At 40.6% G+C, this 24,653-nt stretch overlaps 3 protein-coding genes and 1 long non-coding RNA gene across 6 annotated transcripts in view; 1 reads left to right on the top strand and 3 right to left on the bottom strand.

Moving 5' to 3' along the window:
* The window catches only part of LOC136347419 (trissin receptor-like), a 159,619-nt gene that overhangs the window by 113,403 nt on the left and 21,563 nt on the right, over nt 1–24,653 (top strand). The window lies entirely within an intron of this gene.
* Nucleotides 187–3,470, bottom strand: LOC136347346 (putative uncharacterized protein ENSP00000383309). The gene is made up of 2 exons (XM_066297254.1): nt 3,266–3,470; nt 187–2,443 (listed from the first exon to the last, which is right to left on the bottom strand). The coding sequence occupies exons 1-2, from the start codon at nt 3,318–3,320 to the stop codon at nt 696–698; spliced, it is 1,803 nt and encodes a 600-aa protein (XP_066153351.1). The 5' UTR covers nt 3,321–3,470; the 3' UTR covers nt 187–695.
* LOC136347291 (mucin-2-like) lies at nt 7,089–13,315 on the bottom strand. The gene is made up of 3 exons (XM_066297174.1): nt 13,277–13,315; nt 7,652–13,214; nt 7,089–7,579 (listed from the first exon to the last, which is right to left on the bottom strand). Exons 1-3 carry the CDS (start codon nt 13,313–13,315, stop codon nt 7,122–7,124), a joined length of 6,060 nt encoding a protein of 2,019 aa, XP_066153271.1. The 3' UTR covers nt 7,089–7,121.
* LOC136347347 (uncharacterized) lies at nt 13,393–21,684 on the bottom strand. The gene is made up of 3 exons (XR_010733482.1): nt 21,366–21,684; nt 13,826–13,933; nt 13,393–13,774 (listed from the first exon to the last, which is right to left on the bottom strand). It is a non-coding gene; the product is annotated as an uncharacterized lncRNA (long non-coding RNA).

Genomic DNA, 24,653 nt, shown 5'->3' with positions numbered 1-24,653 from the left:
GCATAAACAGTAAGTGCCGACGAAGTGTGGCCCATTTGGTGGGAAGTACCTTGTATACGTATTTGTTTATAGGAAAATGATAGAGGCTCACATGAAAATTTTGTTACTGACGTATAAAAATATAATATTTTCTCAATATACATAAACATGTTATCTTTAATAGTTAAAGATTATACTGAAACACCGTTTTAAGCCTCAAATACAATTTATTGAAAAAGCGCTGTTATTATCTATCATTATATTATAAATACATTTATTACTTTTAATTACTTATTTTAAAAGTTTTATTATAATGATAAGGAAGACTATAATTATGAGTAAATTTCGATTTCAAAAAGGTACAAAAATAAAAATTTAAAAATCTAAATAAAGTGAAGAATTTACCTAGATACGTCTCTATACAATAAATAACCCCACGACATACACATTTTGGCTTAAATCAGATTTTTTATAAATGTTATATAATAAATATAACAACCCATTGATATGACAGTAGATAAAGGTTTTTTTCATTTCTCGGGTTTCTTCTCATCTGGATCTAATCATCTAAATCATGTAATTATGTTACACTAACAAATAGCTCGAATAATAATAAATTTCCGAAACTTGCAGGAAATAGGTCAGTACTTACATATGGATAATACTTAAAGAGTACCTATATGTGTCCATTTCTAATATTGCGTATAAACGAGGTTTTAATCTAAACAGAGCCCCCTGTACAATAACACTAAGAGGTTAAAAAATACCACTACAAGGCTGCTATTTAACAGAGTTGTCGATACTCCATTAACAGGAGGGCTATTTGTAGTCGTAGTGGTGGTAGGAGGTTTTGTAGACGGAGTGGTGGTAGGAGTTTTTGTAGACGGAGTGGTGGTAGGAGTTTTTGTAGACGGAGTGGTGGTAGGAGTTTTTGTAGACGGAGTGGTGGTAGGAGTTTTTGTAGACGGAGTGGTGGTAGGAGTTTTTGTAGACGGAGTGGTGGTAGGAGTTGTTGTAGACGGAGTGGTGGTAGGAGTTGTTGTAGGAGAAGTGGTGGTAGGAGTTGTTGTAGGAGTAGTGGTGGTAGAAGTTGTTGTAGGAGTAGTGGTGGTAGGAGTTGTTGTAGGAGAAGTGGTGGTAGAAGTTGTTGTAGGAGAAGTGGTGGTAGAAGTTGTTGTAGGAGAAGTGGTGGTAGAAGTTGTTGTAGGAGTAGTGGTGGTAGGAGTTGTTGTAGGAGAAGTGGTGGTAGGAGTTGTTGTAGGAGTAGTGGTGGTAGAAGTTGTTGTAGGAGTAGTGGTGGTAGGAGTTGTTGTAGGAGTAGTGGTGGTAGAAGTTGTTGTAGGAGAAGTGGTGGTAGAAGTTGTTGTAGGAGAAGTGGTGGTAGAAGTTGTTGTAGGAGAAGTGGTGGTAGGAGTTGTTGTAGGAGTAGTGGTGGTAGGAGTTGTTGTAGGAGAAGTGGTGGTAGAAGTTGTTGTAGGAGAAGTGGTGGTAGGAGTTGTTGTAGGAGTAGTGGTGGTAGAAGTTGTTGTAGGAGTAGTGGTGGTAGAAGTTGTTGTAGGAGTAGTGGTGGTAGAAGTTGTTGTAGGAGTAGTGGTGGTAGAAGTTGTTGTAGGAGTAGTGGTGGTAGAAGTTGTTGTAGGAGTAGTGGTGGTAGAAGTTGTTGTAGGAGTAGTGGTGGTAGGAGTTGTTGTAGGAGTAGTGGTGGTAGAAGTTGTTGTAGGAGTAGTGGTGGTAGGAGTTGTTGTAGGAGTAGTGGTGGTAGAAGTTGTTGTAGGAGAAGTGGTGGTAGAAGTTGTTGTAGGAGAAGTGGTGGTAGAAGTTGTTGTAGGAGAAGTGGTGGTAGGAGTTGTTGTAGGAGTAGTGGTGGTAGAAGTTGTTGTAGGAGTAGTGGTGGTAGGAGTTGTTGTAGGAGTAGTGGTGGTAGAAGTTGTTGTAGGAGAAGTGGTGGTAGAAGTTGTTGTAGGAGAAGTGGTGGTAGAAGTTGTTGTAGGAGTAGTGGTGGTAGAAGTTGTTGTAGGAGTAGTGGTGGTAGAAGTTGTTGTAGGAGTAGTGGTGGTAGAAGTTGTTGTAGGAGTAGTGGTGGTAGAAGTTGTTGTAGGAGTAGTGGTGGTAGAAGTTGTTGTAGGAGTAGTGGTGGTAGAAGTTGTTGTAGGAGTAGTGGTGGTAGAAGTTGTTGTAGGAGTAGTGGTGGTAGAAGTTGTTGTAGGAGTAGTGGTGGTAGGAGTTGTTGTAGGAGTAGTGGTGGTAGAAGTTGTTGTAGGAGTAGTGGTGGTAGGAGTTGTTGTAGTCTCAGTGGAGTTAGGAGTTTCAGTTGTGTTGTCTTCGTTTATATATCCTACGTCCCTCCCAGCTTCGTTTGGTTGCGCCTTATTTATGCTGTATAGTTTCCCTTTAGATTCAAATCGGAAATTTTTTAAGCCTGATGATATGTAATTTCCATTATTCGGTAAGCATTCAATAACACCTGAAAATATCCAATTTTTAGCATGTTTGTTATAGAATTAGTAAATGCGCATTATGATACAGATATCGGAAAGGGCTGAGAAAATGCATTATACTGTTTATCAACTATCGCCTAAGTAATAACAAAATTTAGCATGAAATTCATTTATATAAGTGATTACATAAGAAACGTCAAATATAGTTTTAACTGAAAAAGTGATAACGTATTGAACACGCTTTTTTTTCCTGAGCCATGAGGCCCTTTTGATACATCGAATCAATCATTTTGTTAATATCCCTACAGACATTAAAAAAAACTCAAGTAATTAATGTCATACTAGAAGCGCAAGCCTTGAGCTTACAGTAAATACTTTTACAGGGCTATGTACTTTCACATAACTATCTTTACTTTTTAACTACTTCTTGTACCTCTACTGCATATTTACGAACGCAGTTATTCACCTCTATAGTAAAAGAGTCATGTTGTTTACCTATAAAAGGCCTTTTCGAATAACATTTCTATTCCATCATGGAGGTAATTCACAATTCATTCTTAATTGCAAAGTGAATAGCAATGGCCTTTAATTGTGAATCTGATCTAAAAATTGTTGACGACATTGGCGGGGTAGTGGTTAATGGTTTTTCCTTTAATCAAGTTCTTCTTTAATTAAAGATGAAATCAAATAAACGGGTATTTTATGAATCTTTAAGGAATATCTGCGCTTGTGTCTTTGTTTTGGTACTATATCTATAAACTTTAAATATGTGAAATCTATGTTAAAATTCCCGAAAAATGCCCTTTTTGACTAACTTGATAAAACTGAATTTCTAAAAAAAAACTTACCATTATAACTAACTATTACTGTTAAAATAGCTATTGTGCTAAAAATGAGCTTCATCTTCTAAATGATTTTCAATTTCCACTTGGCCACTTGAACATATAATATTGTTAGTCTCCAAAGACTGCAATAGAGAGAATGTTCTGTTTTCTTACAGGTGGCAGATCGTGAACTCTCCAGAAAAATTAAAAATTTGCGTTTTAACCACTTCAGAAGCTTGATACGGAACGAAGATTACTTATATCAGCAAAAGTTAATTTATCTGGATTTACGTTATGAAATCTTTTGAATGATTTGTTCTTATTTATCTCAATTTTTGAATTTCAATATTTACGTGAGATTTCGATAATAGTTCGGTCCGTCACATGGGCATCCTGAAGTATGCACAGAAACATTTATTTGAAATTGGCATTGGTGTTCATCACACACAACTCTTCTCCAAAGGAAACTGGAGCCTGTGCCTGTCTGGATTCGTGTGTTCACATAAAGAAATCCTGCTCTTCCTATGAAAACATCTCTCATTTTTTTTTAACTAAATTGTACTTTTCTGTTTTACTTAGAAGGCAATCAATCATATTTTTTTCCGTAGTATTTACACTGCATAGTGATCGATTTCTCCGTGAAGATTAATGAATCTTTTATTTCTTATCTTCTAAAATAATATTGTTTTGGTTCATGATTCGAGAATAAATAAATTTTCCGTACTGTATAATATCTTAAGGAGATTTAAAGGTCATTTTAATCTCACTTTCGCTATGATACGATTTTTTTATTATGTACTGCTTTCATAATATTCAGGCGTTTGTCTGTTAGACCTCTGTAAGTGCTGATGTAAGTGAATATTGTACTTGCTAGTGAAATATAGGAACTTTTCATATGTGATGTGGGGATGCCTTCAAAGAAATGGATCCTGTTAGTCACGTTTTCAGAAAAAGCTGCTCTAGCAGAAATATTTGGGCAAAGCTACACTCATTAGTTCACAGGAGCTTTTATTCATACAGTGTGATAACTTTAACTAGAATAAATCGGGCATCTGTATGGCATTTGATTTTTAGCAAAATTGCTTAAACACGTGAATTTTTATTTTACCCGATACACCTTGTCGAAGTACTCCAATGTTGCAAATGTCAATCCCTTGGATAGGGCGACGGTTACCCTTAAAAGTTTAAAAGGAAAAAGGGGTTCAAGTGATACATCATTTTAAAGATTTCTTCAACCTGATTTTATCCGATATATTACTTTTCATCATAGAGTAAAATAATACTAAGCATAAATCATTTTCATACTTAAATGTCGTTCATTGACTTGCGAATTTATTTATGAAATATTTCCGAAATTCCACAAATGCCTTAGCACTCCTTCAATGCAAAATTTAGTTCATTTCATTTAATACAGAAAAGAGGTACTTCCCGCAAGTAATAAACTGGTGATGTTGGAGAAACTCCGACATAAAGATCGCCCTCACGCAACGCCCTAACATCTAGGCAATAAGCAACAATAGATAGAAAACAGAGCGCAAACCTCGACATACCATTAGACGACAGACCATGGGTACCGCGCTAATCACCTTTCATCTGGTTTACTCCCACCCTGATTTATTAAGTGCAAATTGTCCAATAGATTAAGGGCCGCAGTAAATTAGGATGGAATGTCTCGCAACAACCGCGCAAGTGACCCAAGAACCAGAGGGTGTTAGCGATAAGGCAATGGTGTGAAAGCATCAAGGTGGTGATTTTCCAACGAAATCGTGGGAAAGAACCAGACTCTGGAACCTGCATTTTTCGGGAAAGAGGATCACTCCTCTTGGAACCAAACCAGAACCGATTCTCATTTTCGTCGTGCTAACAGCAACTTCTCTCCTCTCTCGATTTCATAAATTAGAATAAATCACTTTACCACTTTTAACGCATCTCGTCGCAACAGAAATCTGTACACGGGCATTATTGTTAATAATTTAATCGCCAGTCAACCCTGTATTTCAACTAGTCTGTGATTCGTGTAACAGAGATTCTGTACCCCCTCGAACCTTTGGACCCCCATTATTTCTTGACGGTAGCCGGTCTGGTCCTTCGACTCAAGCATATTTGGATTTCTCTGTGGATGCTTAGTGAGGCAGTCACTACTGTTAGGCAGGAACTCAGGAAGCCTCTGGCCTAAATAGGTGAATAATGCCTCACTTAACAGAACTTCGTAAAGTAGAAATTTTAGTAATTACTGGATACGGCGACAGAGTCTGAACACAAAATGAGGTTGTTTAATTATTTCGGCGAAAGTATCCTGATTTGCCACCCATTAATCAAGGGGCAACAAGTAAGATAGAAAAGCCATTTAGAAATCATGGTCATGTGGGCAACCTTGGCATTAGAAAAAAACCTGGTTACACCAGCACAGCTCGTGGAAATTTAATCAGTATTACATTCGTTTTGAAAATATTGAAAAATGCAAATACGTCAAGAACTGCTTGAAGATGATGAAGAACGACGAATCGAATTTTGCGAAAGGATTATGAATGCTGTTCAGCAATTAGGAATATCTACGGAATGGATCTTCTATACCGATGAGGCGACTTTTATATTAAATGAACATGTCAATGAACAAAATTGTCGATATTGGTCCATAGTGAATCCTCATTGGATGAGGGATTACACGCAGTAACCTGCAAAAACAAATGTTTGGGCGGATATCACGGAGAACCGCATATTGGAATCAATATTTTCCGATGAAAATTTAAAAGCACAACAGCAATTAGTATTTCTTGAAGATGAACCAGTTCCTACATTATCTGATTTTTTTCTTAGTGAAGTGAAGCCAGACATACCGGACGAACGGATTTGGTTACAAGACGGAGCACCACCACATTGTGCTCGGAACGTTCGCTTATACCTAGATGAAACTTTTCCAAACCGATGGTTGGGAAGAAGAGGCTCAAGAGAATGGCCTCCGAGATCTCCCGATTTTACCCCTCGCGATTTTTTTTATGGGGATACCTGAAGTCGAAAGTTTACAATGCGACGAAGTCAAAGAACGCACAAGACAGGAAATTAGGCAAATGACTCCTAACATTTTAGAAAATGTAGGAGAAGAGTCTTAGCATCGTTTAGGGCTGTGCCAAGACGCCAACGGTGAGCATTTCGGACGCTTGCTATGTTAAAATAAATGATAATTTCATTGTTTAATTTTTTTTATAATTTTTAGTATTATTGTGCTGTACGATGAACAGTAATATATTAGACAAGGTCAGGTTGAAAAGACCTTTAAAATTATGCACTACTTAAATCTTTTTTCCATTTAAACTCTTAAGGGTGACCGACGTCCAAGCTAAGGGGTTGACATTTGCAGCATCAAAATACTACAAAAAGTATATCGAGTAAAATAAAAATTGACGTGTTTAAGCAATTTTTCTAAAGTCAAAGGTCATGTAGATACCGAATTTATTCCAGTTAATGGTACCACACTGTATGTGAATCATTGGCCCTAATAAATCATGCATGTGTAGACTTTGCTTAAGCTCCACGATTAGTTGATATCAGTGAGTGGTCCGTTTGTCCAAAAATGAATTTACAATTATTGTAATAAAATGATAATAATGATAATTATTATTACTTATTTACTCAGTATTTTACTTTAACTTCTATAAACTTATAAATTACGTACGAGCGGTGTGAAAATACATCAGCAGCTATCATATTCTAATTTACGAACTAGTATCACAGTCCATAAAGATCAACGTCAATAACTCAACATTTTGCTTACTTCCTATCACAAGAGACTAAAAAACAAATTATGACTAATATCAACACAAAATAATGTGTATCAAAACGAGATCCCTAAATTTCTCACAGCATATGTATTACAAAAAGACTACATCCTGTATAAAAATAAAAAGAAACTCAATATTATAGCCCAATCAAATGGAACCACTATAGACGCACTACTATTTGGTGGAGGCCGTGGTGTCCTTACAGTTGTACTACTAGAAGGTGTAGGTTCGGTATTTCCTGCTGTTGTAGTAGAAAGAGATGTCATTGTGGTGTTAATAGAAGTTTTAGTTGATGCTGAAGGTGGAGTTTCCGTTACGGTGACAGTAGAAGATGATGTTTCGGCAGTAGGAATTACGATTGTTGTGGAAGAAGTTTCCGTTGTTGTAGTCGTAGTAGTTTGCGTTGGGCCGGAAGTAGAAGCTTCTGTCGATGTCGTAATAACCGTTTCCTTTGATGTGGTAGTAGGAGTCTCCACCGTTGTGGTAGAAAGAATTTCTGTGGGTGTTGTCACAGATGGTGTTGCACTTGAGGTAGTTACATTAGTCGTTTGTTCAGGTTCTGAAACAGATATTTTAAAATTGGTAATGCGAGATGTCCCAATAGTGGACTCATTCGTTTTTGTTGTTATACCTTCTGATGTAATCATGCTAGAACTTGGGGATGTTAAACCTCCATCTGAAGTGATCACACTTGGAAACTCTGTTACAGTTGAATCATAAGAAGTAGAAACTAAATTTGTAGCACTGCTTTCAATTGAACTCTCCGTTGTAATGGAATCGGTACTGATAGAATCCGGAACCGTCGAGGTGGTTGGTCCCCAGGTGGTAGTATACACATCGGTTGTAGTAGTTGAATCGTCAGTGGTTGGAACCACATCTGTCGTAGTGGCGTCGGTGGGCCCGTCTGTCGTACTTGAATCGTCAGTGGTTGGAACCACATCTGTCGTAGTGGCGTCGGTGGGCCCGTCTGTCGTACTTGAATCGTCAGTGGTTGGAACCACATCTGTTGTAGTGGCGTCGGTGGGCCCCTCTGTTGTACTTGAATCGTCAGTGGTTGGAACCACATCTGTCGTAGTGACGTCGGTGGGACCCTCCGTTGTAGTTGGATCGTCAGTAGTTGGAACCACATCTGTCGTAGTGGCGTCGGTGGGACCCTCCGTTGTAGTTGGATCGTCAGTGGTTGGAACCACATCTGTCGTAGTGGCGTCGGTGGGCCCCTCTGTTGTACTTGAATCGTCAGTGGTTGGAACCACATCTGTCGTAGTGGCGTCGGTGGGACCCTCCGTTGTAGTTGGATCGTCAGTGGTTGGAACCACATCTGTCGTAGTGACGTCGGTGGGACCCTCCGTTGTAGTTGGATCGTCAGTGGTTGGAACCACATCTGTCGTAGTGGCGTCGGTGGGCCCCTCTGTTGTACTTGAATCGTCAGTGGTTGGAACCACATCTGTCGTAGTGGCGTCGGTGGGCCCCTCTGTTGTACTTGAATCGTCAGTGGTTGGAACCACATCTGTCGTAGTGGCGTCGGTGGGCCCCTCTGTTGTACTTGAATCGTCAGTGGTTGGAACCACATCTGTCGTAGTGGCGTCGGTGGGCCCCTCTGTTGTACTTGAATCGTCAGTGGTTGGAACCACATCTGTCGTAGTGGCGTCGGTGGGCCCCTCTGTTGTACTTGAATCGTCAGTGGTTGGAACCACATCTGTCGTAGTGGCGTCGGTGGGCCCCTCTGTTGTACTTGAATCGTCAGTGGTTGGAACTACATCTGTCGTAGTGGCGTCGGTGGGACCCTCCGTTGTAGTTGGATCGTCAGTGGTTGGAACTACATCTGTCGTAGTGGCGTCGGTGGGACCCTCCGTTGTAGTTGGATCGTCAGTGGTTGGAACTACATCTGTCGTAGTGGTGTCGGTGGGACCCTCCGTTGTAGTTGGATCGTCAGTGGTTGGAACCACATCTGTCGTTGTGGCGTCGGTGGGATCCTCCGTTGTAGTTGGATCGTCAGTAGTTGGAACCACATCTGTCGTAGTGGCGTCGGTGGGACCCTCCGTTGTAGTTGGATCGTCAGTGGTTGGAACTACATCTGTCGTAGTGGCGTCGGTGGGCCCCTCTGTTGTACTTGAATCGTCAGTGGTTGGAACTACATCTGTCGTAGTGGCGTCGGTGGGACCCTCTGTTGTACTTGAATCGTCAGTGGTTGGAACTACATCTGTCGTAGTGGCGTCGGTGGGACCCTCCGTTGTAGTTGGATCGTCAGTAGTTGGAACCACATCTGTCGTAGTGGCGTCGGTGGGACCCTCCGTTGTAGTTGGATCGTCAGTGGTTGGAACTACATCTGTCGTAGTGGCGTCGGTGGGCCCCTCTGTTGTACTTGAATCGTCAGTGGTTGGAACTACATCTGTCGTAGTGGCGTCGGTGGGACCCTCCGTTGTAGTTGGATCGTCAGTAGTTGGAACCACATCTGTCGTAGTGGCGTCGGTGGGACCCTCCGTTGTAGTTGGATCGTCAGTTGTTGGAACCACATCTGTCGTAGTGGCGTCGGTGGGCCCCTCTGTTGTACTTGAATCGTCAGTGGTTGGAACCACATCTGTCGTAGTGGCGTCGGTGGGACCTTCCGTTGTAGTTGGATCGTCAGTGGTTGGAACTACATCTGTCGTAGTGGCGTCGGTGGGCCCCTCTGTTGTACTTGAATCGTCAGTGGTTGGAACCACATCTGTCGTAGTGGCGTCGGTGGGCCCCTCTGTTGTACTTGAATCGTCAGTGGTTGGAACCACATCTGTCGTAGTGGCGTCGGTGGGCCCCTCTGTTGTACTTGAATCGTCAGTGGTTGGAACTACATCTGTCGTAGTGGCGTCGGTGGGACCCTCCGTTGTAGTTGGATCGTCAGTAGTTGGAACCACATCTGTCGTAGTGGCGTCGGTGGGACCCTCCGTTGTAGTTGGATCGTCAGTTGTTGGAACCACATCTGTCGTAGTGGCGTCGGTGGGCCCCTCTGTTGTACTTGAATCGTCAGTGGTTGGAACCACATCTGTCGTAGTGGCGTCGGTGGGACCTTCCGTTGTAGTTGGATCGTCAGTGGTTGGAACTACATCTGTCGTAGTGGCGTCGGTGGGCCCCTCTGTTGTACTTGAATCGTCAGTGGTTGGAACTACATCTGTCGTAGTGGCGTCGGTGGGACCCTCCGTTGTAGTTGGATCGTCAGTAGTTGGAACCACATCTGTCGTAGTGGCGTCGGTGGGACCCTCCGTTGTAGTTGGATCGTCAGTGGTTGGAACCACATCTGTCGTAGTGGCGTCGGTGGGCCCCTCTGTTGTACTTGAATCGTCAGTGGTTGGAACCACATCTGTCGTAGTGGCGTCGGTGGGCCCCTCTGTTGTACTTGAATCGTCAGTGGTTGGAACTACATCTGTCGTAGTGGCGTCGGTGGGACCCTCCGTTGTAGTTGGATCGTCAGTGGTTGGAACTACATCTGTCGTAGTGGCGTCGGTGGGACCCTCCGTTGTAGTTGGATCGTCAGTGGTTGGAACCACATCTGTCGTTGTGGCGTCGGTGGGATCCTCCGTTGTAGTTGGATCGTCAGTAGTTGGAACCACATCTGTCGTAGTGGCGTCGGTGGGACCCTCCGTTGTAGTTGGATCGTCAGTGGTTGGAACTACATCTGTCGTAGTGGCGTCGGTGGGACCCTCCGTTGTAGTTGGATCGTCAGTGGTTGGAACCACATCTGTCGTTGTGGCGTCGGTGGGATCCTCCGTTGTAGTTGGATCGTCAGTAGTTGGAACCACATCTGTCGTAGTGGCGTCGGTGGGCCCCTCTGTTGTACATGAATCGTCAGTGGTTGGAACCACATCTGTCGTAGTGGCGTCGGTGGGCCCCTCTGTTGTACTTGAATCGTCAGTGGTTGGAACCACATCTGTCGTAGTGGCGTCGGTGGGCCCCTCTGTTGTACTTGAATCGTCAGTGGTTGGAACTACATCTGTCGTAGTGGCGTCGGTGGGCCCCTCTGTTGTACTTGAATCGTCAGTGGTTGGAACCACATCTGTCGTAGTGGCGTCGGTGGGCCCCTCTGTTGTACTTGAATCGTCAGTGGTTGGAACCACATCTGTCGTAGTGGCGTCGGTGGGACCCTCCGTTGTAGTTGGATCGTCAGTGGTTGGAACCACATCTGTCGTAGTGGCGTCGGTGGGACCCTCCGTTGTAGTTGGATCGTCAGTAGTTGGAACCACATCTGTCGTAGTGGCGTCGGTGGGACCCTCCGTTGTAGTTGGATCGTCAGTGGTTGGAACCACATCTGTCGTAGTGGCGTCGGTGGGCCCCTCTGTTGTACTTGAATCGTCAGTGGTTGGAACCACATCTGTCGTAGTGGCGTCGGTGGGCCCCTCTGTTGTACTTAAATCGTCAGTGGTTGGAACTACATCTGTCGTAGTGGCGTCGGTGGGACCCTCCGTTGTAGTTGGATCGTCAGTGGTTGGAACTACATCTGTCGTAGTGGCGTCGGTGGGACCCTCCGTTGTAGTTGGATCGTCAGTGGTTGGAACCACATCTGTCGTTGTGGCGTCGGTGGGATCCTCCGTTGTAGTTGGATCGTCAGTAGTTGGAACCACATCTGTCGTAGTGGCGTCGGTGGGACCCTCCGTTGTAGTTGGATCGTCAGTGGTTGGAACTACATCTGTCGTAGTGGCGTCGGTGGGACCCTCCGTTGTAGTTGGATCGTCAGTGGTTGGAACCACATCTGTCGTTGTGGCGTCGGTGGGATCCTCCGTTGTAGTTGGATCGTCAGTAGTTGGAACCACATCTGTCGTAGTGGCGTCGGTGGGCCCCTCTGTTGTACATGAATCGTCAGTGGTTGGAACCACATCTGTCGTAGTGGCGTCGGTGGGCCCCTCTGTTGTACTTGAATCGTCAGTGGTTGGAACCACATCTGTCGTAGTGGCGTCGGTGGGCCCCTCTGTTGTACTTGAATCGTCAGTGGTTGGAACCACATCTGTCGTAGTGGCGTCGGTGGGCCCCTCTGTTGTACTTGAATCGTCAGTGGTTGGAACCACATCTGTCGTAGTGGCGTCGGTGGGCCCCTCTGTTGTACTTGAATCGTCAGTGGTTGGAACCACATCTGTCGTAGTGGCGTCGGTGGGCCCCTCTGTTGTACTTGAATCGTCAGTGGTTGGAACTACATCTGTCGTAGTGGCGTCGGTGGGACCCTCCGTTGTAGTTGGATCGTCAGTGGTTGGAACTACATCTGTCGTAGTGGCGTCGGTGGGACCCTCCGTTGTAGTTGGATCGTCAGTGGTTGGAACCACATCTGTCGTTGTGGCGTCGGTGGGATCCTCCGTTGTAGTTGGATCGTCAGTAGTTGGAACCACATCTGTCGTAGTGGCGTCGGTGGGCCCCTCTGTTGTACATGAATCGTCAGTGGTTGGAACCACATCTGTCGTAGTGGCGTCGGTGGGCCCCTCTGTTGTACTTGAATCGTCAGTGGTTGGAACCACATCTGTCGTAGTGGCGTCGGTGGGCCCCTCTGTTGTACTTGAATCGTCAGTGGTTGGAACCACATCTGTCGTAGTGGCGTCGGTGGGCCCCTCTGTTGTACTTGAATCGTCAGTGGTTGGAACTACATCTGTCGTAGTGGCGTCGGTGGGACCCTCCGTTGTAGTTGGATCGTCAGTGGTTGGAACTACATCTGTCGTAGTGGCGTCGGTGGGACCCTCCGTTGTAGTTGGATCGTCAGTGGTTGGAACCACATCTGTCGTTGTGGCGTCGGTGGGATCCTCCGTTGTAGTTGGATCGTCAGTAGTTGGAACCACATCTGTCGTAGTGGCGTCGGTGGGCCCCTCTGTTGTACTTGAATCGTCAGTGGTTGGAACCACATCTGTCGTAGTGGCGTCGGTGGGACCCTCCGTTGTAGTTGGATCGTCAGTGGTTGGAACCACATCTGTCGTTGTGGCGTCGGTGGGACCCTCTGTTGTAGTTGGATCGTCAGTGGTTGGAACCACATCTGTCGGAGTGGCGTCGGTGGGACCCTCTGTTGTAGTTGGATCGTCAGTGGTTGGAACCACATCTGTCGTAGTGGCGTCGGTGGGACCGTCCGTTGTAGTTGGATCGTCAGTAGTTGAAACCACATCTGTCGTAGTGGCGTCGGTGGGACCGTCCGTTGTAGTTGGATCGTCAGTAGTTGAAACCACATCTGTCGTAGTGGCGTCGGTGGGACCCTCCGTTGTAGTTGGATCGTCAGTGGTTGGAACCACATCTGTCGTTGTGGCGTCGGTGGGACCCTCTGTTGTAGTTGGATCGTCAGTGGTTGGAACCACATCTGTCGTAGTGGCGTCGGTGGGACCGTCCGTTGTAGTTGGATCGTCAGTAGTTGAAACCACATCTGTCGTAGTGGCGTCGGTGGGCCCCTCTGTTGTACTTGAATCGTCAGTGGTTGAATCGATATCTGTCGTAGTGGTGGCAGGGAAACTTTCTATTATAATGGGATCGGCAATGATGGAATCAGATTGCATGAGAGTTGTTAGTTTTGAGCTGATTATTGCCTTGGGATATCCAGTATATATAGCTTCTGAGCTATCCTGATGTTTATTGAACATATTCATTTTTTGTTTATCATCATCATATATGTTGTATAGATCGGCGTGTCTTTTTCCTCGGTATATTTTACCGTGCTGTATACTGCAGTACAATATTTGTACGTACTTTTTTTGATACTCACTGCAGGCTTTTTGGGCATTATCCGTTTTTACACAAATTTTGGCAGATTTTACCTTTGGACCTAAATGCAATAAATTGATTTAACGTCAATTTTTTTTTAGATATGACTCACCATCTAGGTACATAACGCGCAGGCATCCTAACTGGGACGACCTTTCGAATTTTTTATAGTCACAAGGGCAGTCGAGTTCATTTGGTTTATGTTTTACACCTCTGAACCCTAAAAATCAAGTTCGTTATGGTTGCAAATGGGTACTTAGATAATATTAACACTCTTGTGATATAGCGGGACAAAATTATTATAAATTTAATCATTTTATTGGAGGTTTTGACGAACTTTTACCGTATTTGTTATTTTATATTTTAAAATTTGTTCGGGCTACAGAAAGCTTATGTCACTCCGCAGGTATTTTTTCATATTTGACTGCTATGTGAGCGGATTTCTTCGCTAGTTTCCGTAATGTTAAATACTGGCAATAAATTCATTTTTACACCTTGGTATTGACAAATGTATACAGTTACCGCACCTTAATGTCTGGCTCGAAAACGTACAAATCCGTATGTAAAAATTTTTAATACTTGGATTAGACGTCTATTCCCGTCTATTACATGATATGAAAATATTTATAACGATAATGAAAACTTCCTGTTTTTACGCAATCGCCCAGTTCTCAAATCAGTTGTTAGTTTGAAGCTGAAAGAATATTTCTATGGGAAAAACACCGGGTGTTCGGTTAATTTAAAAAAAAAACCTATTTTTGAGATTATTTTTTGGGTAGAAAACCGTGGAGATGCTGAAAAAATATCAGTCACTGTATCTCTCACAGTTTACGAGTTCCCAAATTAACGTCATAGTGGATGAAACGGATTAGCTTTTGTGATGGATTTTGGCATATCCAACAAGATCTTGAAAGCGCTAAATTGTGTACATTTATTAATCCATTCGGCCGAATTTGTTTTTTTAAAAACGTCCGTCGGAAGAAATCAGTTCCAGAAAATGTTCAAATGCAAGTGCGGCAAATATTTTCAGGAACGAGCCCTTATAATTCAACGATTCATTAATTTATTTTAATACTTCGGGAGGTCGAACGATGAAGCCGAGAGAGATTGTTAAAGCGGCGAAAAAAAAATGTAAAGTTCAATGTAAACAAATGTAAATTTGCTTCGATATCGGGGGTGATACTGCGGGCCTTGAAGCATCTGCAAACAGAAGAGAAGCAGGCAAACGTAAGGTTAAAGCACTACCGAAATGCAAAGCCCAAATGATTACAAAAGAATACAAATATTTTTGAGTTTGTAAGACTTCTGGAGACGATTTATGCCCATTTATTCTGACGTAATAAATCTGCTAAAATTTTTAATTAAAAACAAAGTTGCCTTTCACTGAAAAATTTTTCACTTAGTCAATTTCTCAATGCGAATACTGCTGACCACAATTTATTACCGACGGAATCGATATCGTTACCCCGATGAAGTCTGCTAACAATAGAAAATCTTAATAAAGTAACGATTTCTCTCGGCCTCATTGGCGGATTAAGCGAGTCTCTGGGTTTATCTGGAAATAAGCCGTACTCGGCATTTTGTTCCAAACAGAACCTGGAGAAGTTCAAAGGATCGCCCTGGATCGTTTTATCAGAGCTAATAAAAATAAGTTTGATGTGGCTGAAGTGTCTCAGATAAAGTAGCGATTTTAACCACCATTTTAAGCTCTTAAACTGCAACCTTTTTAGCATTTAATCATCAATGAATCTCTTGCTTTTTCCAAGATATCCGCGCCGCGCATTCTCATGTGGTCACATGTTGGTCCGATATTTAGACAGCGCTTATTATTTTTATATTAACAAAAAGGAAAAATTCAAAGATAAAAGTTGGAGGGTTTATCCTGAAACGCCAGAAATCGTTATGTAACATAAGAGATAAATATTGCAAAGTGAAAAAAGGAGACAAGGCCAGATAATGCAACAACCTGTATATTTTAATGAGAGTGAATATATCTCTATTTTCAGATTTCAACAACATATAACATATTCACATTAGGTTTGGCCAAATGTTTCGGCATTTTTATACAAAAATCGAGATTATATTGTTTCTCCAAATCACAGTTGCCACGAATAAACCGAAGTAATTTTTATTTATCAATTTACTTGGAAGTAATAAATTAATTTGGAAGTAACATAATCAAATTGCACTTTAATACCAACCAAGATGGCCGTTTTTGTTTTAAATAAATAATTACTGACGACTCAAAATTCACAAGTGCCGAATGTGAAACATTCTATGGCTGACGATATTGGAGGACGACATCCCAGTTTCGTGTGCCTTACATGGACGATATTGATCTCGAAGGCGTGTGGTTCCAACAGGAAGATGCCACTTTTCATACATTGCATGAAACAATGGCATTACTGCACGTGATATTCCCTGGTCGCGTAATTTCCCGGTTAGGTGACCTGGATTGGCCACCTAGGTCGCCCGATTTAACACCTTCGGACTTTATTTTTCTGGGGTTGTTTTAAGTCTAAAATTTACAATCGTACCGTGACTCGCACCATGATACAGGAAAATAGACGTTGTGTCGCCGGAATTCAATCAGATTTATTAGGTTGCAAATTTTTTCGAAAAGGAAACTAATGTGCCAACGAAGGGGAGGTGGTTCTTTATCAGGCAAATTGCTTCGTAGGTAATTCAGGCATCTTCACTTTACGATTAAGTAATAATTTCAATATTAAAAAAAAAAAGGTTTATTTAAATTTCAATTTCGCGTTCTCGGTACACCCTCAACTTCCTGAAAGGAACTTTCTATGCTCCTTTCTGTATGATAAAAAATTAAATTAGCACGAAGTGGCCGATGAATGCTCTGATACTCCATTTGCGCTTGAACAATATCGTTGTTTTTACCACACAGGCGAATTGTTCTTAACTTTGACCTTCTTCTTTCATTTTGCGGATGGAACAAAGGAAATATGACAGCCGAAGAAATGATAATCAGTAATTACTGATGTTCGATGGCTCATTCATAGCAATTGCCGTTAGGAAATATGACATAATCCCGATTTTTAAATGCAAATAAAATGGCTAATATATATATAAAATGGCTAAACCAAACGATGAACTAAGAGCCCACATATACAGAACTTAATTATTTCGAAATCCTTAAGATTCAGGACAAGTAAACCTTAATGAAACTTACATATATTTTTCTCAAGAAATCTAAAACGATATTAATATATCCCATTAAAAAAAAACATAACTTTGATATTTTTCACTTATTTAGAACACCCTGTAGAAAACGGAGACAATTTTAGAATGTACCCATAATCGAGTTCTATGTAACGCAAAAAAAAAGAAATTCAAAATATTAAATTGTTTAGCTATAATCTTCCGAGGTCGCACTAAATGACCACCCTGTATTTTTCTTAAGTAAATTCGCAGAAAAAACAGAGTTTCATTGTTCTTTCGCACAATGACAGGTAGTTTTAACACAATTCTAAAGGTAGTAATATCGCAGAAAATCCTTATAAATTAGTTAGATAATTAATGAACGTGAATCTAAATATGTTTTGAAAACTGAAACAATTTTTATCTAGCTTTTCCAAGATTTTCACCACAAAAATTTGCTTTCTGAACATCTATGGTTTTCGGACTAACTTCCTTTTTCCCTTGTGCTCTTTAGATCGAAAACTGTCGAACTTTTGAATTCAAATCTAATTTAGTTCATTAATTAGCATCAAATTCGCATATATTTCATCGAAAGTTTAAGACAAAAAAGCAATATTTTATTAAGGGTCCGGAAAATAGCTTGAGTCATGCTTGCATGACTTCTTGTGTTCGGCTTCATCCCGCAGGGGAATTGGTGCGCGTGGGAAAATGTATTTCCGGACGTGTAATGGAGAATACTTTCCGTTATTATCCTTTGAAAATTATATTATTTTCCAAAATAATACTAAGACGTTTGATTCGTCGCAGCGAAATAAATCGTTAATGAAGTTTGATGTTGGTGTGAATAATGCAATATGTAACGTTATAAATTCAACCCTGTGGCATTAGACGAACTAAAATTAAGATGTGGTTTTGAGCTATTAGAGAAACGAGTTTGTGAGTTATCTATCTGCATGTTGCTTTCTCCCAAAGACGTCACAAACTTCGGCTCAATATTATTTAAGATTGCAAGAATTTTTAGCCTTTAAGGAAACTTAACATTTTTTTTATCAACTACTAAATGTCCTCTATCGTTTTAAATTAAGTAAGTCACCACCGCCCTATACCAGCATTCATACCGAAGATCGTTTTAAATCGTGCATTATGTGTAACTGGCGACTTTGAAGATTCGTCAGGTTATCCTGTGAGAACACCACTTGAATGAGTTCGAACATTTATTATTGCGATAAGCAGTAAACAGTCCTCTGCCACCTCAATTGCGAAATCATAGAGCTCGGAGGCGAGACCAGCTCAGGTCGTGAGGCCTCAATGAATTTTTGCGTGCACTATCACTCATACGTAGAGCAATTGTTTAAATTAAACTTTTTTTTATTTAACAACGTGAATTTAATATAATCTATTGCCTTAATCACCAATTAGAATTAAAAATAAATACATTCATGTTGAGGTTTATTCGTTTTAATTGCAAATTTAAAAAATCTAAAACATGTGGGCCAAAAATAGAGCAACTGAAACATTTCTTATGCAATTAAACATTTTATTTAGTGTTTAGCCGCACATCCCTCATTTTTAACTATTTCTCAACGTTTGTTACTCACAAACTTGAACAGTGTTTCATTATTATCTTCAGATATTGAGTTTCACGCGTTTTGAGTTTCTTTGAACAAATCCGCTATATTTGTTACTATTTTCCCATGATTTTTTTCGTCAGTTTCATTCCAATGATTCTCTATGAGGTCCAGATCGGCGCTTTGAGCCGGCCAGATCATCACATCAACGACATGCACAATTAACCGCCCTTCGATTCACTCGGGGATACCCTCCGGGTCGCTGTCGTGGTGGAACCTTCACCAAAGGCTCATATTTTCTTTCCCTCTAAAATATTTTTATAAACGCATCGATCCATAAAACCATCAATTTTTGCATGCTAAACCCTTCGAATCACCCTCAAACTGCAACCGCCACCTCTATGTTTAACCGGCGATTTAGCATATTTAGGATTTAACTTTTCGTTAATTAGTCTTCTGGCTCAACAAATTCCGTCTGATTTGAACAGTTTCAATTGACTTTCATCTGAGAAAAGGACAGTTTTCCATTTTTACATGACCAGCTCACATGCTCTTTCGCCAAACCCAAACTAGCCTTTTCATTTCTCTTCGGGATGAAAGGCTTCTTTGTCGATTTTCTCCCATATAAATCAGAGCTTCTTAATCTTCGTTTCATGGTGTTCACTGATACTGAAACACATAACTCTTGTTGTATGTGACTTGCACTCTTGAACGGATCCTGGATAAATAACATTTTAACTCTTCTGTCCACGTCTTTATCAGTTTTTCGTTTTGGCCCACGCTTCGGAAGTTCATCTAAGGTTCCTCTATTTTTAAAGATGGAAATCACCCTTGACACTATTGATTCATTTAAATTTAAGCCTTTTGCAATTTTACACTGCGTTTCGCTATTTTCAAATTTTTCTGACATTTTAACTGATCTGATGAACACCTCTAGGTGTCGTAAAGTACTTTCCGTCAATACTTTGAGCAGCAAAGTCGACATCACGCAATAATATAAATAAACAAATTGGTACCTATGAACCCTACGAAAAGCAAAGCAGCACCAAGAAAGGACATAAACAAAATGTATTGAAAATATGTTTGTACCTTTATAATGTTTTATAATTATTTCTAGTTAATTCTAAAAAAGCATGTTTTGTGGAAATATGCTTATTCGAAATTTTCAATTAGTTGCTCCACATATGAGCCACAATGCATGTAAATTCGCATATCACGAAAAACAATTGTGGACCTGTTTGCACCGTGAAACTGTCCCCTTGTCTTGATCGCTCTGATCTCCATCCTGTCCCACACCTCTATTTTGGACACGCTTTGTACCTAATAGGTGAGAGTGGTTGGTTATACGAAATAAAACGCTATGGGTGCTTACGTGGGCTGATTCCATATGCACAGAAGTAATCTAAATTCGTTCATCGAATTGATGCACAAGATGCTGGGTTATATTTAAAATAGCTCTCCCATGCTCCATTAAATATGTTGTAATAAGCATAAAAGCAATATGTATAAAATAAGAAGAGATTAAAATACCATCTATGAGCAACTGGATCCATTTACTTTTGCTTGGTACAATCGACGTGTAAATTTTCAAAATTAAAATACATTTTATTGCATTCTTTTATCATTAATTAAAAGCTATTAAGATTGATGTTATTTAGAACACGTTTGTTTTCTTAATACCACTATACAGGGTGTTTCCTAACTACGTGTAAAAAATTTAAAGGCGTAATCCTCGACTGATTTTGAGTCAAAAAAGTCTAATAAACATATGTCCGCAAATGCCTTGTTTCCAAGATACAGGGTGTTGACTGAAAGACGTTGAAAAAAGTTTGGTGGTATTTACTAACTTGTTTATTGTTAGTTTTTTTCGCTACTTCCACTATTATAAACAAGATAGTCAGTGTTATTTTGGTCTTTTACTCTCTAAAGTGAAAGAATTTAGTACTGTGTCCCAAAAATCAGATTATACCTCAGTTTTGAAAATTTTTCAAATCCCTAATTACACTAATCAAGAAATGGCCAATATGGTTTTTGTTTACGGCCTTGCTGATGGTGAGTGTTTGGCAGCGAGGCGCATTTACATGAAAAGCTTTCCCAACCACCAAACCTTTAAAAACCTCTTTCAACGCCTTTGTGATTCAGGATCTCTTATGAAAACTCCAGAAGGAAGAAAGCCAATAACACGTCGAACACCAGAAGTGGAGGAAGAAATCTTAAGACGTATTGAAGGAAACCCCGGAACCCCCGGAATTGTCTTTTCTAAAATTCAAACACCCAAATTGAGTCATTTTGGAAATAAAATCTCTTTTTCTTGTCACATTTCAACCCCCTGTATCTTGGAAACAAGGCATTTGCGGACATATGTTTATTAGACTCAAAATCAGTCGAGGATTACGCCTTTAAATTTTTTACACGTAGCTAGGAAACACCCTGTATATATACATACATCAATAAATTTCCTATGTTTATGACTTCCGCGATGAAAAGCTCATTTCAAGTTTTTACCTACACCTGTAGACAATTCGATTTATTTATGCCTCAGACGAAATTGAAATGCAACGCTAAATTGTGTCATGCTCCAACTTGAACAGGTTTTAGTGACACCGTTCATGAATTATTCTATTTAATGAGAGCGATAAAACAATCCCAAGAAATCATTTTTTTATTTAGAAAAATGCACTTTAACGAGCCCTTCAGGGTCACATTCATTGAGCACCCGTGAGTCTAAAGTGATCGCTTTAATTTCAAAATTGCACCGTGTGGTCAAAGTACTTCACCTCGCAAAAGCTCTTGGAGGAAGAATGTTGAAGAAAAAATTAGGTGTGTTTTTATGCCCAACACGTTTTGAATATAAATAAACTGCGGTTGAACTGTTTAGTATGCGAATAGCTTACAGGGTGCTACCACCTATTAAAAACTAAGTACCTGAACCTCTCCAAATAAACACAGCTACGAGGAATAGTATCCCAACAAGCTTCATTGCTCATGTTCAGCACTCACTTTTTGCTAAAGCCACACATTAATCTCACACAACCGAGTTTCTATCATTCAACTTTAGCTATTAGAAAGTACCGAAAATTTGAACATATATATGGCAATTAAAATCTCAAATTATCTTTATCGATAAAGGATTTGAGTTTGACGGGTTGACTTAAATTGGTGCAAGTTTTTGCATTAAGCCAAGAGTGTTATTACGAGCCATAATAAAAATGAAAAGTTGCAGCTTAACGTTTCTACGATCATTAACAAGTCGAAGATTAAGTGTGGGGAAGTATGGTAGTGAGTAACGCTTTTGAAAGCATCACTCGCTATTGTGATATTCGTTTTTTGATACGAGGATGGTCTCAGAAGTACCCGACTTAACACTTAAAGAAAAAAAAAATTGGGAAAATTCACATCAATCTTCGATTACATCATTCGAAATTAACACGCACCTTTGCCAGCAATGCTCTCCGGCTTTTATCCCCTGTTTGTAGCAAGATTCAAACGTTTCAAAGTAGTATCTCGGACTCAACCTGCTCATTATTAGCAAATCTCTTTCCACCGAGCCATTTTTTCACGTTTGGAAATTGGGAGACAATCTGAGGGGACTAAATCTGGCGGATAGAGCGGACGAGGAAAAGTTCGCAACCAAGTTGGTCGACTTTGGCCATCGCGCTAACGGGAGAGGAGATTAGCGCGTTGTCTTGACGGAACAAAAGTTTCTTTTCCGCCAAATGTGGTCGCTCAAACGCTGCGATAAATTTGTAAAATATTCTCCGATTGTTTATATCATTTATTATTGTTGTTTTTCCTTTAGGAAGATAGTCGATGGAGATAATTCCAAAAAACTGACGCTGTCACCTTTCAACAAAGTAAAATTACACAATCGTGTGGTAATCGCGGCGCCGATCTTGCGCACAGCTTTCTCGCATGCAATTTTTCGGTTAAAATGCGGTGTCCAATACTTTCAGAAACGCCTTTCATGTCTGCTAATTTGTGCAGTTTCACTCGACGGTCTTCTAGTACTATTTTGTGGATTTTCATCGCGATATCTGGAGTGGTCAGATCTGGAGCGTCACTGGGCCGACCACTGTGGAGTTCATCTTGGAAGCTCCTACGACAGATTTTTTGGTCGTTGTTAGGGAAGCAGCAGATTCCCTAAGAGTAGAATCTAATTTTTGCCTGATGTGGGATGAACTAAGACCTTTCAAGTGAGAGTATTGAGACACGTATCGATGACTGACTTTATCCGTGTTCACAAAATCTCTGAAGGCGTTAAGCAAAAACACATAAGAGTTTTAAGGTTAAATCTTTGTAATGCAGGCAAATTTTTTACCACAAAGTCGCCATCTGTATGTCAGGTGGGGTACTTCTGGGACTGTCCTCGTAAATTAGGAGCAAATTGAAAAACTTTTATGGAATTGAAGCCAACATCTTAGCCTTAAGCATTAAACTCGGAATTTTCAATCTGGATACGATTTTTATTTTCAATTGCATTTACACAAGTTCGAGAACTATTTTCCGAGAGTATTTTTCGGTTTGGAAACTGCAGTTTCAGTTACTATTCCCCCGTAATGTTTAGTTTCAGTTAAACACACTACAAAGCAAATGTTTTGATGTTGATAATTAAATTGTAATTACTGACGCAGGTAAAACTGACTCACTTTACAACATAAATTGCCTTAATGACTTTGTAAACTTTACTTTGGCTTACATAACGCTCTATCTATCAACGAGATTTTTAGGCAAGCACTTAAGTCACTAAAGAAAGCACGTTATGTATCTAAGATAATGACAATCTCGGAATTGCTTTTATGTATTTTGTATAAATCTTTTAGGAGGCTTAGAACCGTTTTCTATTTTTAATTTGTTGAACACGTAGTTTTTTGCCCTTTTTATCAACTTTTTACCACATTTTTAACCCCAATATCTGGCTTAAGTGGAACTCTGGCTCAGGACAAAGGTATTTCGACGTGCCAAAGGATATTGGACGGAACATAAAGAAGACGTGTTAAATGAGCGTACTAGAGTCACTATCGTTATTGACGAATTGTAAAAATAGTTAAATTTCATCACGAAGAAGGGAAATTTCTCACGCATAGCGAAGCGAAGACCAACTACCAAACTAATTCCTTCTGTGTAGTTGAAACCTTCATGGATGCAGCAACATTTTTTTTCTTTGAAATGTTCTAACCTAAAATCGTTGCTGCTCACGTAATCACGCGCTCACATCGATAGTAACAGTGACACTCACAGCCAATGCGACGCTCATCTTTTTCTCCATGAGGAATTTCGCCTCATGCAACTGCACATCATCCAAAATTTTTAAGCGAGTCATGATATCTTCTTTGGTATCTAGAAAAGCAGGGTTTGACATCAGATCAATTTAAATGGTGCTTATTTATTTTAAAAGTGTTTGCGCTAAGGCATGTACTAAACGGTGCAATTCAGTACGAGCAGTCAAACCTTTTCGCCCTTTAAGTCATTTTAATATCTGAAATCTGAAACCTTCTTTTTCGGCACAAACTTCCAAAAATACATGCAGAAGATGGAACGACCGAAAGATGTGGACGTAACGTCCTGCGACTGCCTCCATACCGCTGTATGTTCAACCCAATTGAACATACAGGGCTTGCAAAAAGTATTGCAACATGTTTAAAAATTTTGGAAACTCAATATCTCAAAAAAATGCTCGAGCGCATATAATTGAAGAAAAAGGCATTTTATTTGCGATGTTCAAACTTTTCACCCCTATTCAGCTACCCCTGCTAACTTTTTATTTTCAAACGAGAAGGTATCCCTTGCCGCATATCGAATGAAATGTGTTTCAATAAAGAATACAACGGTACACGCAGAATCAAAATTGAATCTACAGTTTCCTTAAAAAAATGGAAAAAGCCCATATCCTAAAAGGTTAAAAGTTTGAATCTTTGCTGTACTGGAAGCGAACAGCAACTGATGGTGATAAAGCACCAGACATTCTTTTATCCATCGATAAAACCCCATAGAAGCCACTAGCAAACTCACTGATGAATTTGATATACCTGCAAAATCAGGAAGCGCGCTTTTAAAACGAGAAAAATTTCATCCATACAAAATTTCCTTTACGCAAGAGTTGACGCCTGAAGATTTTGATAGCAGGATGGAATATTGTGAATTGATGCAAGAAAGAGGCATTCAGGATAATAGGTTCTTTTCTAAAATTTTATTTTCGGATGAAGCAACTTTCTG

The sequence above is a fragment of the Euwallacea fornicatus genome, chromosome 28 (assembly GCF_040115645.1).
Source record: "Euwallacea fornicatus isolate EFF26 chromosome 28, ASM4011564v1, whole genome shotgun sequence".
Taxonomy (NCBI): Eukaryota; Metazoa; Arthropoda; class Insecta; order Coleoptera; family Curculionidae; genus Euwallacea; species Euwallacea fornicatus.
This window is presented reverse-complemented; position numbering and strand designations above follow the sequence as displayed.

Coding starts and splice junctions, on each gene's coding strand:
- LOC136347346 (XM_066297254.1), bottom strand. CDS start 3,320: ATGAAGCTCATTTTTAGCACAATAGCTATTTTAACAGTAATAGTTAGT. Junction 2,444..3,265: donor AGTAATAGTTAGTTATAATG/GTAAGTTTTTTT, acceptor GGATATTTTCAG/GTGTTATTGAATGCTTACCG.
- LOC136347291 (XM_066297174.1), bottom strand. CDS start 13,315: ATGTGGTTCCAACCACTGACGATCCAACTACAACAGAGG. Junction 13,215..13,276: donor CGATCCAACTACAACAGAGG/GTCCCACCGACG, acceptor ACTACAACGGAG/GGTCCCACCGACGCCACTAC. Junction 7,580..7,651: donor TAGCATGATTACATCAGAAG/GTATAACAACAA, acceptor TATCTGTTTCAG/AACCTGAACAAACGACTAAT.